General features: G+C 40.5%; 1 protein-coding gene across 1 annotated transcript; it reads right to left on the minus strand.

The window, feature by feature from the left end:
• Positions 1–279: 279 nt before the first annotated feature.
• On the minus strand, positions 280–12,455 carry CCDC160 (coiled-coil domain containing 160). Its single transcript, XM_024566764.3, has 3 exons — positions 12,139–12,455; positions 10,967–11,024; positions 280–1,633 (listed from the first exon to the last, which is right to left on the minus strand). Exons 2-3 carry the CDS (start codon positions 11,000–11,002, stop codon positions 638–640), a joined length of 1,032 nt encoding a protein of 343 aa, XP_024422532.2. The 5' UTR covers positions 11,003–11,024; positions 12,139–12,455; the 3' UTR covers positions 280–637.
• Between the last annotated feature and the right edge of the window lie 834 nt (positions 12,456–13,289).

Raw genomic sequence — 13,289 nt, forward strand, 5'->3', positions numbered from 1 at the left:
TGCAAAAGCCATTGCTGACAAATCAGGGCTTTAGCAAAGGTCACAGCGACGTCTGTAAGTCATCTTCTAGCCTATGGGAACCGTGGCCAGGTCAAGGGAGAAAGCATGGGGAAGACAACAGGGAGGATAAAAATCTGCACTTTTTCTGGAGATGTTTATATGTGCCTAATTAAGGTTACATATCAAAGAAAGGAGACACATTTTTGTATTCCACTGAGTCTGAACAGGCAGCTATAAGAGCCACAGACATATGTTACGCTTATGCACATAAACATGATTTTTATTGTCGACATCAATGAACACAGATGGAAGAATATTCATGAGCCAAGGGCATAATGCTCACAAGATCACAACATGGCTGTTGACTTGTATTCATAAATGATTTGGTGAATCACTATAGGTCTGACTGAAATGATATTTAAAAAAAGATTTCTGAAGCTTCATTTCCATTTGGACCTCTGTAATAACTTCACTAGAAAGAGAAAGCAGACACTTTGAAGTTAAAATATATACATTGTACAGATGTCTTGAGTCACCAAAAATGAAAATTAAATCCCATTAAACACATTTGAAGTAGCACACCAAAAAAGCACCAGAAACACTGATTTGGCTCAAAGATTTGCCTAATTAAAGGCTTTTAATTTTTCAAGTGAGAAAAAACATCCCTTGTAAAGCTGTCAAGGGTACTTGATGTTACAGTAGAGAAGTGTTTTCTCAGCAACTCCAGGGCTCTGTTATTTCTTGCTTGCAGGGTCTTCTCAACTCTTAGTTCATCCTTGATAGCATCGAGCTCTTCGCGGATCTTCTCCATTTCTAATTCATAATAAATTTTTATTTCTTCTCTTATGAGTGCATTTCCAACCTCACTCTGATGCTTTAACTTCCTCACTGATTCTTTTAAATGTTTGTTCTCTAGGGTCAACTTGTGGATGACTTCTTTGGCTTCCTGGAGCTCTTCAGTTAACTTTCTGACATTTGTTGCTTTTTCAAATAGGTCATTTCTTAAAGCTTGAAGTTCCCGGTGTTTCTTCCAAGTTTCCTGAAAATTCAGGGATTTTGCAGAGACTTCCTTTTTGGCCTTCACAAGTTCTTTTTCAGCATTTTCATATTCCTCTTGTATTTTTTTGCATTTCATATTAAGTTCTTCCAGCTCTTCATTCATAATATTCAGGCTAAGTTTTGGGTACGTTCCTTCAGTATATTTTTTCTTCTTGTCTTCTTGCCTTGGAATTGGTAAGCCCTTTGTATTCCAGATGTAATCATCTTCTGTGCTATCAAAGCTTTCTTCAGTTCCAACATCCAAATTAGAGGATTCAGAGGAGATAGAGTTTGCATCTACTTCGTTCTTTGAAATGTTCATCTTTCTTTCCCTTAAATTTGGTTCTTGTTCTTTTTCATTTGGTTGGTAAATAAATTCTTTCCTCTTAAATATAGGCTCTTCTTGAAACTTTCTCTCGGACAAATGATAAATCCCTTCCATTCTCTTGCTCTTACCTAAAGTCATTAGTTCAGGAGAAGATTCAGGCTGTAAAGCCTCATTGAGAACACCCCGAGCACTGAAAAAAGGAGCAAATGTATTCTCCTTCCAGTGCCTTCTCCTGTCATCCATTTCTTCAAGCATCTCGTCCAATTCCTGAAAAATAAAATTTAAAATCAAGGCACATTATTTACACTGGCAGCTGGTGTAGTGAAAAGAACAAAGAATGCTGGCTCATGGGTGAAGGAACCTAAATATTTGAAGGCTGGCTCTCCCTATAACACATGAAATGGCCTGGCCCTCATCTGTAAATTGAAAGGACTAAACTAGCTAAGTTCTACAGATCCTTTCAGCTTTAAAGTCCTCTGATCCTATGAAATATAACCAATAAATAGACACATTTGGCTATTTATTGTAGGTAGAAAAAATAATTCTATGAGAACAGATTGCTTCAAAAAAGTTAAAAAGTGATTTTAAGTTAATAGGCTAATATTAATAATGGGCTAATACCTGTGCTTTCAATGTCCCTGATTTTTTTCTAGTTCTTTTGGGTTGGACTAGTGTTTATTCATTCCCTAAAGTGACTAAAACATCAGGGCTTAGTGCAATATGAGCTGCTTTTGGTAAAGTATACCATGCAGACTTCCTCATGACTAACTCTGCCAAATGCCCTTCTGTCTTGACCTGTAAATTCCTGCTATTCCAGTCTTGGGCTTTGCTTTTAGGCAAGGCTGCCAAGTGCACAGAATTTTATCTGTTTTGACAACAATTTCATGATGAGAACCGAATGTCAACAACTGAAAATATTAATGCCACCAAATGTGTTTTTCTCAAGATACTGACTCCAAGTGTAAGTTTTTTTCTTATTTTATTAATTTATTTTCAGAGAGAGGGGAAGGGAGGGAGAAAGAGAGGAAAAGAAACATCTATCGGGTATCTGTCACACGCCCCCAACCAGGGATTGGCCCGCAACCCAAGCATGTGCCCTGACTGGGAATCAATCCCGCGACCTTTTGGTTCGCAGGCCGGCACTCGATCCACAAAGCCACACCAGCCAGGGCTCCAAGTGTACGTTTTAGGTGCAAACTTAGCATGCTAAATCACAACCAGTTTTCTAAGTGGGTAACAATTAGAGGATATTTATTTTGTTTTTCCCCCCCTTATTCAAAGGGAATCTTTAACATACAGCTCTCCTAAAGCATGGAAATATTTGAGCAGCTCCTACTTCTGAGAGAAGGAAGAAAAAAGGAACCAGGGAACACACTGAAGAGCCACTGGCACCTGAAGTCAACAATGTGATAACTGCAGTTACTGCTAAAGGGTGGGAAGAAGGAGGACGAGGCCACTTCATTCATTTTACACATTAATTTACTGCAATATATTTGTGGCATCACCACTGAGAAAGATCAAAGTATGCCTGCACCTGTTTTTCCCATGCCCACAAGTGTAATTTTATCATGGTAGCAAAAATGGCAACTGTTGTATTTACTTTTAATTAACATTTTATTTAATATTATTAAAGATTGTGTTATATTGTTTAATAAATATTCACATAATGTTTCATATCATGTAAAGATGATAATAGTAGTGTGTGTTATTTATAGAATTTTGAAAAATGCAGAAAAGGAGTCTCCCTCATAATGCCATGGCTCTAAGATAACCACTTTTTGTTATATATCTCTCCAGTATTTTCTTTTTAGCAACCATAGTCCAAATTCTAACAGATTTCCTTGCTGCAGACAATGACAGAATACACTTGATATCTACATGTACTGAACATGCCTCGCACCCCTCCCCGCCAAAAGAAGGGACTCACTATTTCCAAGGGTACATCTCTACTGGCAACTACTTGGCTTTGAGGAAAGGAGAAGCTGCAAATAGCCAACGAAGGTGTTAAAATGATGGGTTCAAAAGCCATAGGCCAAGCTTTATTAAAGTTTGGTCAATCAGACCAGAGTAATAAGCTGACAATTGAAATTTATGGTATACATTTGCCATTGGAAGCAGCATCTCCTTTCTCTTGAAATAGTTATTTCTGACTTTAATTATTCGACTAGTCACCATCCAGAAGCACCAATGATCTATGTATTCTTAAAGGGGAAAGATAATCATAATTCTGGTTTCTCTCCTCTCTAGTATTATGAATGCAAATGAGTGGGGATTATTACAGCAATCATAAAGGAAAGAAACAGAAGAAGGGGAAAAGATGGTGATGCTAATTGCCAGTCACATTTTTTAAGCAGTCAAATTTTTACTAAACAATTCTGTAAAAGGTAAAAATGCTTCTAATTAGGTAGCAATGGGAGAGAGATTGCTATTCTGGATGAAAGCCGTTGGTGAGACTGATCAGGAAGGAGGTGTGCAGAGGAGCAAGTAAGATGAGGGCACTTTACACCTGAAGGTGGTAATAATGGCAAATTTAAGATAGAGATGTGGGTCAAGATAAAGATTAAAATATAAAACTTTATTAATAATTTAAACCTTGAAAAAGTGACTTCTATTTCCCACCTTTCATAAATATACAAATTTCATTACCTTTTTTCCTGAACTTCTGCACAATTTCCTGATATAGCCAACGATTTTGACAGAAATAGGAAGATTTTCAGAAATAGGAAGAGTACACTTATTTTATAATGGAAGCTCAGAGAAGTTAAGTAACTTGACCAAGGCCACACAGCGTGTAACGGTAAACCTGAAAGGTAAACCTGAAACCCTGTTTCCCAGGTCAGTGCTTGTTTTAAAATTCGTGTTTATTATTCTGCTAGGTTTCACTCCACAAATTGAAAGAAAACAACCCACTATTTTCAGAGCTTAGGTATTTTTTAAAGGGCCACAAAAGGACAGAGGAAAAATAAAGGGGGGCATGGTAAAGAGAACTGCATGTCACAAAGGACTGAAAGAAAAGGTTTGAAAAGCCTTTGGAATTCCCGTCCCATGGCTTATACAGAGCAGGGTCAGGGGTCTCTGAGCTTGTTTTATCCTCTTCTCTTCTTCTCTTCTCTTCTTCTCCTCCCCTCCCCTCCCCTCCCCTCCCCTCCCCTCCCCTCCTCTTCTCTCTCTCTCTCTCTCTCTCTCTATCATTCTCTCTCTCTCTCTCTCTCTTTTTTCTTTCATTGGCAAGATAGCCTTTCATGGTTTGTTCCCAAATCTACTTAGAATAGAGCAAAGCCCACCTAGAGGTAAAAGCTGTCAGTCTTATCTTCTCTTTGTAAATTGCATTGTTTGTGTTTTTCTTTTCTATTGTGTTTTTCCATTACCTTTTAGTCCCCTTACCCTCCCCCCCACAATGACCACACAGTTGTCCGTGCCCATGAGTCCTTTTTCCTTTTTGCTTGATCTCTCCATCCCCTCACTTCCCGGCCACTAGCTGTCATCCTGCTCTCCATCTATGAGTCTGTACCCACTTTCCTGGTTAGTTCAGTTTGTTCATCAGATTCCACATATGAGTGAAATCATATGGTATTTGTCTCTCACTGACTGGCTTATTTCAGTTAGCATAATGTTCTCCAGGTCCATCCATACTGTCACAAAGCAAAAAAATTTCTTTTTTACAGATGAGTAATAGTGCATTGTTTGTTTTTTATGGAGAATAAGTATAACATTAGTATTCTCTGGCAAAGACAAGGAATATGCTTTGATACAACAACACTCCTCTACCCTGGACTGGTAGCCATTTTGCCCTCAATAAAATTGATTAGATAATTTTTTGCAGCATAAGGCAAACTAAACCAGAAACCCTTAGTGAAAGTACAAGCATGCCTTTTTAGTAGATGAATTGTGAACATTTGTTATAGTTATTATTATTGCCCAATACCATGTTGGATACTGAAGGACTAAAGGGTAGGGCAATGAGGTCCAAGAGATCCAAGAGAAATAAAAAAAATTAAAGAACTAAGCCAGAACAAGGAAAATGATAATAAAGTCATATTTCAAAAATAACATTAGTGGTCCTCTAAGATAGCGATCCCCTAGAAGTCCTTGGGACTGAACTATCAATGCCTGGGTGTCCATAATATAGCTACATTTTTCATTTGTGTCTGATATGAATTAATAATGGACTCCTGCTTGAAAACATCACCACTGATCCTCTGGTGACTTTCTTCTTTTTGCAGTGGCAAAGTAGGAGGGCATTCTGGAGGAGTAAGGGATCTCTTGACTGATGAAAGTGGTTTATATTCATCTAAGGAATTTGGGAAGCACTGATAAAATCAATTGAAAATGGATTTACAATGTAATGTGATATCATTGTTGAGAGCTAAGCAAAGAGTGATCATTTATTATGAGTTTTTGGGTAAATCATTCCATAAAAATGTTAGTATATCTATCCTCAAATAGTTCCAGAAAGTAATACACTGCTGTTTATTGTGAAAGGAGAAACCCAAAAAAACCATCTGAGTTTCATTTTCAAAGTATGGGTCCCTGAGGAATATACTCATATTAAGACGGATGAGTGATCAAATGGGTAAAATCTATTTGTTTTCTAAAATATTCGTATTTTAAATCACCTGCTTTAGGGAAATTTGATGACATAAAAATCAAAGATTTTTTTCTGTTGCCTTATCTCATTTACATTAGAATTTGGTTTCAAAACTTCAGGACCACCTCTTTTTCACAGCTCTAGATATATGTCTGCAAAAAGAGATTATTCTCCAGGCAGGGGTACGCAGGTACTGGGAAATACTTCTGGAAAATCTCCAGAAGATTTTTCCGACTTCACAAGGGTGCTTCATCCCAAACTTTGTCAATTGGGAATGATGGTCGGAAAAGGTCATCTCCAACCCACAACCTGTCACACCCTTAGCCCCTTTCAACTAGAGCCTTGACTTTTAATCAAAGCCCAGGGGCAGTAAGAGGAAGACAAAGGGCCCTTCTTAGCCTAAGGAACTTTTCCCCATTATTCTTGGAAGTTTTCAGCTCTCCCAATGCTTAGAAAACAGCTTGGTGAAAATAGGGGCTGGTGGGGAGAGGTGGAGTCTGCTACAAAGAAAATCACTGACCTTTTTAACTAAACAAAGGATTCCCTGCTCAACACACAGGGACACCTGGGAGATCTGCACATTGAAGCATTTAAAGGTGGGCAAACAGGAACAAAGAGAGGAGGCCAAAAGGGAAGAGAGGCCATAGATGTGGCCCTGTAGCCTGGAGTCAGCAGTGGGCTCAGCTCAAAGAGGGGAGGAAGCTGGCTCCAGCCAGCTCTTCCTTAGGCCAGCCAGGAAGAGCAGAGAGTCTCGGCGGGCACTACTGCAGGAATGAGTGGTGCGAACTGTGGCTGAAACAGCTGATAGGCCTAGACAAGGACACAGCACAGGGATTCTGCTGTGACTGTCAGCTGTCAGGTGGTCAGTGTTCCAAACAAAGAAATGGAGCCACAGAGACCTGATGTCTTCTAAAAACTGAAAACTCACCTCCTGTGGTCCTTGGTACTGGATTTCAGAGCACATTATCCTCAAACCTAAGAACTTTTATATCAGAGTCGCTATTTCCCTCTGTGACTGATCCCTGGTTGGGGCATGTGGAGGGAGACCCCCACAAAGGTCTGAGGTCAACATTACAGAGAGGGCAAAACAAATCCTACCCACATACTTTGCGGCTACGTGCAGTTATACTGACGGCAGCTGCAGAGGCCAGCTTTGGTATTTCACAGAGCTTAAAGATCTGTGATTTAGCATCACCTACTGGAAAATAGTAGAAAGACCTCTTCATAGAAATCTGCTAGTGACCATCACAGAGATGCAAATTAAAACCACAATGAGATACCACTTCAGACAGGCCAGAATGGCCATCATAAACAAATCAACAAACAAGTGCTGGGGAGGCTGTGGAGAAAACAACTACAAAGGACACATGGACAAAACCAAGGTAGGGGGTGGAAGCAAGAGAGGGAGGTGGGTTTGGCTGGGGTGGGGAGGAGTGGTGGAGGGTAAATGTAGACAACTATAATTGAACAACAATAAAATACTTTTTTTAAAAAAGAAAAGGGAACCCTAGTGCACTGTTGGTGGGAATGCAGACTGGTGCAGCCACTGTGGAAAACAGTATGGAATTTCCTCAGAAAACTAAAAATTGAACTGCCTTTTGACCCAGTGATTCCATTGCTGGGATTATACCCTAAGAACCCTGAAACATCCATTCAAAAGAACCTATGCACCCCAATGTTCATAGCAGCACAATTTACAATATCCAAGTGCTGCAAACACCCTAAGTGCCCATCAGTAAATGAGTGGATCAAAAAACTATGGTACATTTACAAAATGGAATTCTACGCAGCAGAGAGAAAGGAGCTCCCACCCTCTGTGACAACATGGATGGAACTGGAGAGCATTATGCTAATGAAATAAGACAGTCAGTGAAAGACAAATATCATATGATCACACCTATAAGTGCAACCTAATCAACAAAACAAACAAATAAGAAAAACAGAACCAGAGCTGTGGCTGGTGTGGCTCAATGGATTGAGCACCAGCCTGCGAACAATAGGGTCACTGGTTAGATAACCCAGTCAGGGCACATGCCTGGGTTGCTGGACAGGTTCCCAGTGGGGGACACACAAGAGGCAACCACACATTGATGTTTCTCTCCCTCACTTTCTCCCTCCCTTCCCCTCTCTCTAAAAATAAATAAATAAAAGCTAAAAAAAGAATGCAACGAAGAGCTGGTTCTTTGAAAAAAATTAATAAAATCAACAAACTTCATGGCTAGACTCACTAAGGAAAATAGAGAAAAGACTCATATAAACAAAATCAGAAATGAAAGAGAAATTACCACAGATGTCACAGATACACAAAGGATCATATTAGCATACTATGAAAGACTATATGCTACCAAATTCAATAACCTAAAAGAAATGGATGGATTCCTAGAAATGTATAACTTTCCAAGACTGAATGATGAACTAGAAAATCTCAATAAGCCAATCAACAGTGAGGAAATTAAAGAATCCATCAAAAACCTCCCCCAAAAATGAAAGTCCAGGACCAGACAGTTTCACCAGTGAATTCTATCAAACATTCAAAGAAGATTTGAAACCTACCCTTTTCAAACTCTTCCAAAAATCTGAAGAAGAAGCAATAGTTCCTAACACATTTTATGAGGCCAACATAACGCTGATACCAAAATCTGGCAAGGATAATACACAAAAAAGAAAACTACAGAACAATATCTCTGATGAATACAGATGCAAAAATCAAACAAAATATTAACAAATCAAATACAACAATACATTTAAAAATAATATATCACGATCAAGTGCAGTTCATTCCAGGGTCACAAGGATGTTTTAACATATACAAATCAATCAACGTAATACACCGCATTAACAAAAGAAAGGATAAAAATCATATGATCTTATCAATAGATGCAGAAAAAGCATTTGTTAAATACATGCATTTATGATTACACAATCAATAAAACAGGAATACATGGAAAGTACCTCAATATAATAAAGTCCACATATGACAAACCCTCAGCCAATGTCATACTCAATGACTAAAAACTGAAAGGTTTTCCTTTAAAATCAAGAACAAGACAAGGATTTGAAGCCTACCCTTTTATTCTCACCATTCTTATTCAACATAGTTCTGGAAGGCCAAGCCAGAGCAGTAAGGCAAGAGAAAGAAAAAAAAAAAAAAGATACATTGAAAAATGGGCAGAGGACCTGAACAGACATATCTCCCAAGAAGACATACAAATGGTGAACAGATATATGAAAAGATGCTCAGCATCACTAGCCATCAGAGACATGCAAATCAAAACTCTCACATCTTTCAGAATGGCTATTATCAACAAGACAGGTAATAACAAGTGTTGGAGAGGTTGTAGAGAAAAGGGAACCCTCATTCACTGGCAGTGGGAATGTAGGCTGGTACAGACACTATAGAAAACAGTATGGAAGTTCCTCAAAAAATTAAGAGCTCTACCTTATGGTAACTCTACCATATGAGCCAGCAATCCCTCTCCTGGGTATGTACCCGAAAAAATGAAAAACACGTATTGCAAAGTTATATACACCCCTATGTTCACTGCAGCATTACTCATGGTGGCTTAGACATGGAGACAACCACAGTGCCCTTCCAGGAGAGGACTGGATAAAGATGTGGTGCATACACACAATGGAATACTGCTCAGCCATAAGAAAAGACGAAATACTGGCTTTTGCAACAACATGGATGGACCTTGAGAATATCATACTAAGCAAAATAATTCACACAGAAAAAGCCAAGAACCACATGGTTTCACTCATATGTGGGATATAAAACTGAAATTTGTGAAAAGATACAGCAATGTGGGGTTGCCAGAAGGAAGGAGGTGTGGGGTGGAGGTGGCGGGCCTCATATATGGTGACAGAAGCTGGTTTGACTTTAGGCGGTGGGCACACCGTGCCATATACAGACCTAGTGTCATCGAAATGTACACTTTAAACCTATATGATCCTATTAACCAATATCACCCCAATAAATTTAATTTTTCAAAATTTTCTATAAAGTAAAACAATGAAAGAAAATGGAAATAATTTTAAAGCATACTGTGTAAACAATGGGTCTTGTTCATTTTTTTAGGTTTTCCTCATCCACCTTTGGAATATAAACCAGCCAGTTAAGTAACAATTCTTCTCCAAATATGGGTGCTTCAAAGTTGCCAGGCTGAAGTCATCAGACCTCAGAAAAACGCAATTTGCAAAAAAAAAACCAGGTAGGTGGTATTAGAGTAACCAGAGGGGAACCTAAACTTAAATCTTACATTAATTTAGCCTGTATCCTCAGGGAAGAATTAGCCCTAAATCCTGCAAGTTGTTTATGTCTCCAAATTTCTGAAGCTAAATGGATTCTTTGTAAGCAGAGAAGTGGTAGTGTTTTTTTTAATTTTGTGGGGTTTTTTTTAAACAACCAAAGACATTTTCATTTTTATCACCAATTGCTTTACCAAGAACTTTCCAAACTCCCCAGTGTTTTTCAGAGCCACCAATAAGTTCTTTGAAATAGTACAACTGGAGTATCAGTTTGAAGATCAGCAGGGATGACGCTGCACTCTGAGTTTTTCCTGTGCTTCAACAGCATTTCATACAAACTTTTATTTTACCAACACACTGTGATCTCCTGGCATCTTCTTCCTCTTTGTATCCCTAGCTGTTATCTGACACATAGTAGCCCTCAATAAATATTGTTGAACAAGTGATCCTTAATATTCTTCCTGAAAATTCTATAATGCTTTGATTCTATTTTGAGTTTTTGTAAGTACTTATAATTTGTCTTGTGACTTATGAAGTGTTATGTGTGATATTTTAGGGAAAGAACTTTTATTTTTCCCTCTGAGTTTATTTGGTTCAGCTAAAATATTTAGGACACTTTTATTTTGTATTTTATGAGGCTTTCTAGATAGCGTACTAACAATGCAGATTAATGATCTAGTTACAAGGTTGAAGATGTATTTTGGGTGAGGCTCTGTGCTTCTAAATGCCCACACCAAGATATCAGCCAGCACAAGTGTACTTACACTTCGTGATGCCCAAGGTCTTCTATTTGATGCCATTATTCTATTTCTCCAGTTGGAACTGAAAAATAAAATCCCCCAGCAAAATTAGAAAATATAACTAACCAGCATGCCAAAATCTGTGTTTCTATCTGAGATGTAGCTTAAAATCACAAGTGATATACGTAGAACGTCATTTGGCCCTTCTGAAATGTGATGCCAGACATTTCGAAGAAAGTTTTCTTTTTAACTTGTCAATCTACTTTCCCAACTATGATGCCACTAAGTCTTCCTTTCCCAAGCAAAGCAAATATCAAATGGGACAAGAATGATGGTGCCATTGTAGTTAAACATAGTAGTTTCTCCTGCCTTCATCCTCTACTGAACAAAGGAGCCACTGCTGGTGGCTGCAGCAAGCAGCAGTACACTTGTTATTAATGAGAATGCCAAGAGCCACATTAGCAAAGCGCTGGAGCCTAAGCCTCACCTCCTCCCTCGGAGCACAGTTAATTTGAAAACAAAAAAAAAAAATTTAAAAGGGCAGTTATTCCAATCTGTGTCTTAATCTTTCAGGGTCCTAACACATGAGCCAAGTGTCCACTTCACGGAAAGAATTGTCTTCTCTATTGTTTGGCACATACTCAGAGCAAAGTGCCATTTAAAACGGGGTCCTGTGAACAAGTCTTTGTTATTAGTGTGAAATGATTCCTTCTAGAACAGACGGAGTTCCCTTAATTATGAAGGCTGAGTACTTTATTAGCATGGAAATCACATTCTTGCTACAAAGCTATATCTATGCATGCTTAATTTGGGGGTTTTCTCTGTAAATGGTTAACTGAAACTCCTGCCATCACGGCTTCTAGTAGAGAGAAAGTGGCTTGGGTCAGGGCTCTGCACGACCCCCACCGCAGGTGACACCGAGTTCATCTCGCAGTCCTCACCGTTTAGGTGGCAGGAGGCGTGGGTGGTAGGGGCAGCGGGTGAGGCCCGACCCCACTCCTCCTTTCATACCCCGACTCCCATTCCCTGTTCCCTTCCCTCCCACAGCCTCCCCACCTCCTGGGCTAAAGAGAGAGGAAACCCGTGGTGGGGCAGAGGTGGGGAACGTCCCATAACAGCGAGGCGAGCTCCGGGGGGGGGGGGGGGCGGAGAGGGACGAACCGCGACAAGCCTGGCTTTCCCGCGCGCAGTTGTACCTCTTTGTGTAGGTGGGGTCCGATGGTACTGGTACCCTCTTCTCCGAAACTGGCCACCACCGGCCTGAGGAAGCCCTTATATCGAGAGCTGGCCAGATGGAGCTGGCCACCGCGCCCAGACCGGACGGGCGCCTACCAAAGCCTCTGCAGTGCGCCAGCGCGGCCCCCTCTGTTGCCTAGCAACCGGCCGGCCTGATTTAAAACGGCCCGGGTGCTGTTGAATGGCGTTCACAGGCTGGCTGAGCTCTGCGCATGCCTGGTGAGGCTGTTCTTCCAGTGGTTTCTGGCTTCAGGAAAGGAGAGCTCAAATCGAGAGAGCCAGGCAGGATGGGAAGGGGCAAGAAACTGCGAGGTCCCCCAATCCACAGTGGGTTTACTAGGGAGGCTCTGGGTGACTCACAAAGCCTCCTGGACATTGTGATTGTCAGGGAAAGAGGGAGTGGCACAGACTTAATCCCTAGGCTTGCAGGTCAGTAACGTGACTGTAGAGGAGGGTTATGTCTGGAAGAGCGCCTGGATTTGGTTCATGGTCCCTAACAATGTACAGTTGTATCTCACTGCCCACCCACACATACACCTCTGCCCATCAGCACTGTGGTCATGAAGCAGGGTGCAGCCAAGAGGAGGGCCCCAAGAAGGGATTTGTAATGGGGTCCAGGACTTGGGGTGTCCAGGAAATATTAGAAAAATGTATGTAAGATGTCCTCACCCCCACAGGCCTGAGCCAGGGGGGATGGGACACATGGAACAGGGCCATTCAGAGCTGTTTTGGGTAGCAAGAGCTTTGCAGCTAACCCCTGGCACGGTCATTTAACATATCTATAACCTTTAACTGGTTTCATAGATATGTTAAATAGCTGTGGCCCTGCTTTGAGCCAGGGGGATGGGACCAAATTCCACCCAAGATGGGACTGGGAAGCAACTCCCCCTGGTTACAGGGCCTGCGGGAGAGCTTGGAGATGATTGGCTCCATGCCATGGGGCCACACCTGCCCAGACTTACTATGGCAGCCCAGTAAAGCTGCCTCATCTTATTACCTCATCTTATTAATTGTTACCTCATCTTATAAATTCATCACCCTCCTACTGGATAAATATAAACACACTGATGGTGATAACTCAGGCTGTGCTCTGGGAAGTGGAGTCTGAAGT

This window comes from Desmodus rotundus, chromosome X, assembly GCF_022682495.2.
Source record: "Desmodus rotundus isolate HL8 chromosome X, HLdesRot8A.1, whole genome shotgun sequence".
In the NCBI taxonomy this organism is placed as follows: Eukaryota; Metazoa; Chordata; class Mammalia; order Chiroptera; family Phyllostomidae; genus Desmodus; species Desmodus rotundus.